This window comes from Pygoscelis adeliae, unplaced genomic scaffold, assembly GCF_000699105.1.
Source record: "Pygoscelis adeliae isolate BGI_AS28 unplaced genomic scaffold, ASM69910v1 Scaffold218, whole genome shotgun sequence".
Lineage (NCBI taxonomy): Eukaryota > Metazoa > Chordata > Aves > Sphenisciformes > Spheniscidae > Pygoscelis > Pygoscelis adeliae.
The window spans coordinates 3,390,962-3,397,792 of NW_008825433.1; the positions used below are offsets into that span (position 1 = coordinate 3,390,962).

The following is a 6,831-nucleotide window of genomic DNA, read 5'->3' on the forward strand; positions in this document are numbered from 1 at the left end:
CGGCCGTGCCGCAGAGGCTGCGGCATTTGAGTTTTGCCTGTCAGTTAGCTCTTCTAGCTCAGTAACTCGTATTTTAATGTGTCGACTGCTTCCAAAGTAAAGCGGTTATTGTAGCTGTAGCCTCAAATGTTACCGCAACTTCATTAAAAAAAAAAAAGCTTTAGGTTAGGTGGCTAAAGGTCTCAACAAGTTACTATTTATCTCTTGTTGTCCCACTTCCTGCTCAAAGCATACCACTGTTTTGTTTGTTACCCAAACAACTCTAAGGAAAAAAAAGTGGTTTAGGAGTGATAGTTGGTCTTTAAAAGATGGGGCTTCTAATTCTTGTGGGAATTCATCAGTAGTGTGATTCAGATTCCAACTGAGTAGCTACAGAGTGGCTTTTTGTGTTCCTCTTGGATCTTCTGAGTCTATATGTGGATACCTGTATCTCTTAAAAGGAGCATAAAACCCTTTGAATCTTCCTTGACTTTCAGGGACGGGATGGGCCATGCTTTCTGAAGAGTGAATTAGCATTAATATGTCCTAATAATGAAATGTACTAATCTTTTTTGTTTTGTTTTCCAGGATGGAGATGTGATTACGAAGCCACCCTCCATGGACCTGGCAAGCAAGAAGTGCCAGCAGGTGCTGATGGAGCTGGAGGGAGTGTTCCAGCATTTGGAAGTAATGTTTAGTTTGACACTGGTTCCTCGGGTTCTTATTCTACTTGGAGGCAATGTCATGAGCCCCAAGGAGCTCTATGAGCTCAACTTGGAGGGTATCTGTGAGGGCAGTGCTGAGGAAAGCCTGAAAACTGCATCCTGTGTTCGCAAGCTCTTTCACTCACTCTTCGTTGCGGATGTCTTCAGTGAACTTAAGGCTCTCCCTGTCATGGGCACTGTTGTTATGCTCCAAGGACACCGCGATTGTGGTGTTGATTGGTTCCGGCCCAAGCTTAACTATAAAGTGCCGACTCGAGGGAGGAAACTAACTGTTAACTTGTCCTGTGATGGAGACATCAACATAAGTGCCTTGCCTCCTCAGCATATGACTTCTACTTGGGAGGACTATGTCTGGTTTCAAGCACCAGTGACGCTCAAAGGCTTTCATGAATGACCTGTGCTCTGGAGAACTTTAATGGAATATTGAATAACCTTTGGTGCTGCTTTAACTGTTAATAACTTTATCAAATGTAACCGCATATTCTTGTCTGTCTGGATCTTTTCTCCAGGGCATCTCCTGCCTTCCTGTAGCTTGACTGTGTTCATCTGTCTTCACATCCTGAATTGTTATTGAAAGCAAATACCCTTTAAGGCACAGTTGCACACAGATACAGTGATTCTTTAGGGACCTGAGTTGTGGCACAGGAGATGAGTTAGTGTGTTGGGAGTAAAACTTTCCTGCCACATACTTACTGAACTGGTAAATAGTGGGTAAAGTCTTCTCTCTCCTGAGTTTTAATGTGGCCATTTCTCTGGTAATAATTACTACATTAGCTGATTTTTTGGGACTCTAGATAATGTATGTGATTATTAATACTCTTGGCCTTTACTATAAAGGCCATAACCATTCTTACCTACCCTATTCCTGTAAAAGGAGACCTTTCCCTGCAGTCTGATCAGGCTTGAGTACTCAAGTTTTTGCCCATCTATTTGATAAAATTAGACTTCCCCATAACTCAATTTCAGTTACTTAATAATCCAAAGAGTGGGCCTTCTCAGCAATTGGGAGGTCTTATACCTAGCACTGTCTTGTACTGGTGATGAAAAGAGATTAAGCAGTCCCGTGTAGGCAGGGAAGCACATCTTCCTACTTTTTTTACTAACCTTTAGTCCAACAGCCCTGACAATCAGTTAGATATACAGTTAAAAGTAAGCAGTTTCTGCTCTAACCCTCTTCAGAGGAAGTTAGGACTCCTGCCCCAATATGCTAGCTTATTCTCACTGAAAACAACAACAGAAACGTAAGTTTTTTTTGCTTACTTTTACCTCTTAGAAGTCTTAGACTCTAAATGTTTCCGAAATGTGAAGAAGAGGTGAGGGGAGTGTGATCAAGTTCAGCACTACCTTTACCTGTCAAATTCCTGTTCTAAGTCAGAATGTATTACTTGGAAGCTGAACTTGAGCCCTTTCTTCTGGCCTGGTGTCTAGTGCAGAATGGGACAGGGAGGGAGACAAACCCTTAGAGCACAGCGTGTCAGAACTAGCTATCTGCTGGAGTTATCTTCAGTCAGCTGGGTATGTGTCTGTAATGTAATGAGCTTAATTGCTCTATTCCATTTGAAGAGAAGCTTGAGCCTACTGGTAGCGAGGTTGCTTGCAGTTTCTTGCTAGCAAAGATTGCACGATGGGGTGGTGAAAATCCTTTGAAAGGAGGGTTGAAGTAACTCTCTACACTTGGTGCATATTTTAATGTTAACCTTTTGGAATGGAATGAGATTATAGAACTAGGAGGAAATTAAATTGATATTTTTGAGCTTGGAGAACACTAGGAGTGCTGCCTCTGCCGCCTTATCCATTAACAACTGTTTACAATGTGTAGTAACTGCTAAAGCTAGCTCTAGGGGAAAAACTGCTAGAATGAAGAAAGCTGCCTTATGTGCAGCTGCCCACTTGAGTATGTAATCGCAGGTCTCTTGAATGAAATACAACTTGAACATAGGAGTGTTTGTGCTCAGGAGATCAAAACCCTTTACACTTCCACCAAAGCTGCTTGTAACGCATATTTAAGAATGCTAGCACTCAAGTATTTAAAGAAGCTTTTGAACAGAAGCCTTAGTTGAGGAACAAGAGGCCAGTTCCTTTCTACTCTCTTCCCCAAATGAGTGCAATGTTACTGCATTAAACTGTTTACATATTCTGTTATACTTGAACTATGAATGCAGCAATGATACGGTGCTGGGAATGAAAGAAGACAAGATGCTTTTTTTTTTCTTATGAAGAGCTTTAGAGCTTGATTAACAAGTTTAGTACTATAATCATTATCAAAATAAAATGCTGGCTTCCGTATGTGATTACATTGGATTTATTTAATCCCTCAAAGTGAAGGTTCTGCTGGTGGCTTCATTCTATATATGTATCTAAGCTGCAGGTTCACAGCTGTTCCACCTTTCTGACAAAGCGCATGATGTCTTGTGCCAGAAGCTTTGGTTCCTCAAAGGCAGCAAAATGCCCTCCATGTGGCATGTAAGAGTAAGTGATGATGTTCTTGAAGATCTCCTTTGCCCAGGCACGTGGTGTATGTACTAGCTCCTGAGGAAAAGCTGCAATCCCTGTGGGAACGTCCACTCCAACCCTAGAAGACATTAGTTAACTGCGTTTTTGAAAGGAGTCCTGGGGAAAGTCTGTAAAAAAACCCCTTCTGACTCTGGTAACTGCACAGTCAGCTGGAGAAGTTTTACCACAGCAACCCACTTTGTGGTCTGTACTCCGCTGAAGAGCTTCCCTTGTATTTGGAACTCCTTGAGTTTAAGAATGTTATACCTAAAAGATGTATAAAATAGAGCCACCTTTGCGCACAGTTCAATCTTGAAATGTTTCAGATTTTTAAGCTTACCTTGTTTTGCACTTTTGTGATATGTGGCAAGATGCCACATCTCTGTGAAAGTCAGAAATGAGCTAGCTCATGTTTACTTTAGAATATATGGTACCAGCGTAACAAATGACGCTCTAGAGAGGAAAGGTAAACTGGTTCAGTCTACAAAGAAAAAGGTTCTCCTATTTGTTTGTATGATCAATCACTTGGAGAATTCTGCTCAGCAGCATTTTCCTGGTCAACCTCTCTTATAGTCATCGTAAAGCCAGCGGCTGTTAAAAGGTGCTTGGTTTCAAGTACTGCTCTCCACATTGCTTCCCCAAGTTTGTGTTTAACAGTTGTAGTTCTGAGCTTATCCACCAGTAAGCCATATCCTTCCTAATTCTGTTTAAACTCTCTTAGAAATGCTCATGATTTTCTGTTTTGTTTTTAACTGAACTGAGCCACAGATTACATTTGTTTGGTGAATAAGTATATAGACCTGTATTTTGAACACAAGCAAGACTGAATATACTTTAAGTCTTCTGCACTGTCTTGGCCACAAACTACCTTGTGTGAATTATAGGTTCAAAAGAAAAGTGACCCTTAACTATATTTATCAAAAGAAAATAAGAACTTGGATTTTTTTTTAACTAATTAAATTTGCTGGTGTAAGTGATCTAAATGTTTATACAGGTAAATGTGGTTCAATCTCATTTGCAAATCTGTCTTGCACCTGCCACTTCATTACCTGGCATCAGCAGTTAGACCATGGTCCTTGGAGAAGTTCTCCTTGTAGAATCGCATTGAGGACACAATGGAGGATGTCACCCAATAAATCATCACATTGGTCAAAAGCTCATCAAGAGAGTATTTGCTGTTGAGAGAGAAAGATGAAGAAATTTCATTAGAAGCTGTTTCTCAATACACTATATTGGGCTCATGCCTTGAAGAACAGTTCTTCCTCTTGTTTTCCACTTGTTTTCGAGCAGCAAATTAATTGGCACCCATGTGCCCAGAGCAAAATTGCCTGGTGCTGAAGCAGTAGTTCGCAGGCCGTCTGCTATAAGTTTAAACTACTACTTGTCCTATGTGTTCTTTCATCCTTAAAATCCAGCTTTGACTGGCCAGTCTTTTACCTATCTCCTCATTAGTTATCAATGCTCATTCTTTTAATGAGTCATCTCATGGAAGAGCATCTGTTTTCTTACCTTTCCAAGCCTCCATCATCTTTATGCAGAAATGATTTATCTGTCCAGGTAGAGAATTTCTCCAAAATATATGCAGCAAGCCCCACAGGGGAGTCATTCAGTCCACAACCTAATTCAGGAGAACAGGAGAGCTATTGCAGTTGCCTGGCATTGCAACACTTCAGTGGAAGTTAAACTGGACTTTCATAGATTCTTCAGCGTTTTCTATGAGAATTCAGTAGAGAGTCTGTATTTTACTAGCCCTGGTAGTACTTTATTCTTGACAGATTCACCCCAATGGAATTCCAGCTGTAACTGACAGGACTACAAACTCGGGTAATTCCTATACAAAAGAAGCTAGGAGCTAAGAAAGTCCTGTTGGCTTCTTGGTAACGTGTGGCAGAAGGAGCAAATTCAGGTGTGAAGGGATTACACTCTGAAAAGAAATTTCAGATAAACTATCTGGGAGCGCTGTCCTGCTTAGCATGGATAACTAGGACCCTGAGTTCTGTTCATCACTTTTTACCTAATTTAAACAGTGGAGTCCTGCGTATCTGTTATCTGTTCCTGCCTTTGGGGAACACTAACAAACAGTATAAACACAGCGGGTACACAGCGTATTATATCTGTGTTCTTCCCTGTAAAACAGAGAGAGGGATTACTTCAGTAGCGATAGAGGCTTGTCTTGGGACAATTCCTGTACCATACCCTAGGCTGTGGTTTTACAGTATACTCAGTATTGCCTACTCTCAAGTATATTTTAGTGTGACTTTAGCACTTTGTAGAAGATGATGCACAACATGGTCTCAATTTAATAGTGGACATAGCTAACGCAAAGTAAGTTTGTGCATTGGCACAAGTTTCCCTGCACTGGCAGGCCTAGAGGGTTTTGCTACAGACTGAAGTCATGTAAATACTTTGAGCAGCAATGGTAGGGCAGGCTAAAATGTGCCAGCTAGCACATGACCTGTCTGGAGATGAGCATTTTCTGGGCTGAAGGCTGCCTCTGAACCACTGTATTCAACATCCATGGATTAGATGCTCAGAAATACCAGTCTTGTTTGCAGCTTATTAGTCATTCAATCTGTACCACATCTTAGGTACCACAACTTGTGGTGAGTGAAAATACTTCAGCTTTGCTTTAAACCTGCCTAATGAGAACTAAACGGATAATGTAGATATTTCTTGAGACTGAGTAGGGAATAAAAAAAAATCCCTGCTCTTCTTTTTCCAGGTTGAAGAGTCCTGGACTATGTACAGTGCTTGTACGGAAGCTGCTCAGTCACTTCAATCTTCCTTTTCTCCCCTTCCTGTATTATTTTGATTCTAAAATATATTTATGAAACAGGGTGAACAGGGGTGCAACAGATTCTGAATATTATAGATTTAGTGTTTTGTCTTAGTCTCTTTTTGCTTTCTTTAAGAGTTTGTAAGATTCTCTTAAACTCTGAGCCAGCTGATGTTTCAAAGCACTATCCATGACTCATGGATTCTCTTACGTGGCAGCAGCCAAACTACAGCCCATTATGATTTTCTTCCTTTACTTAAATTGCTTTGGACTTTGTTGACATCAATTTTTATTGGCCAGTTCATTCAACCAGTCACTTAAATGTTTTTGCAACTCTCTGCAGTTGTCTTTAGACTAAACCAAACCCTGGAGAGCTGTCAAATTTTCACTTAACCATTAACTTTTAAATGTAGAGAAATTAGGATCATGTTGAAATGTACAGGTGCCAGCACAGATTTTTGTGATACTCTCCCTCCCCTGGAATTTGCTTACTTATTCCTATGCTTTGATTCTCATATTAACTAGTTATTAATCCATGAACTTAATCCTTTTCTTAAGGCAGTTTAATTTCTTTAGGAACACTGGGGAAGGAACTTCAACAAAATTTTTTTTGGAAATGAAATATGTTCCATTACTGGATCCACAGCTCTTTGATTCTGCCAGAGCTCTGATTTTTGAAGCATTATTTCCCTGTGATATTATCACCTGTAAATCAATTCTCCTCTTTAAAATAGTTCTGCTAGTTTTCTGATCAGAGATCAGACTACTGGTCTTCATTTTTCTGGAGCTACCTTCACTGTTTGGCTCTTAAACCGCCCCCCCCCCCCCCAAAAAAAAAAAGCCAAAAAAAAAAAAAAA

The 6,831-nt window shown here is 40.4% G+C and overlaps 2 protein-coding genes across 2 annotated transcripts in view; one reads left to right on the plus strand and one right to left on the minus strand.

The window, feature by feature from the left end:
* The first annotated feature begins 414 nt into the window (after positions 1-414).
* On the plus strand, positions 415-1,098 carry MAD2L1BP (MAD2L1 binding protein). The gene is made up of 2 exons (XM_009331108.1): positions 415-426; positions 568-1,098. Exons 1-2 carry the CDS (start codon positions 415-417, stop codon positions 1,096-1,098), a joined length of 543 nt encoding a protein of 180 aa, XP_009329383.1.
* Positions 1,099-2,805: 1,707 nt separating this feature from the next.
* The window catches only part of LOC103922855 (epoxide hydrolase 1-like), an 11,374-nt gene continuing 7,348 nt past the window's right edge, over positions 2,806-6,831 (minus strand). The window contains 3 exon segments of the mRNA XM_009331060.1: positions 2,806-3,276; positions 4,247-4,372; positions 4,707-4,815. Of these exon segments, the coding sequence (XP_009329335.1) occupies positions 3,075-3,276; positions 4,247-4,372; positions 4,707-4,815 (437 nt within the window). The 3' untranslated portion in view covers positions 2,806-3,074.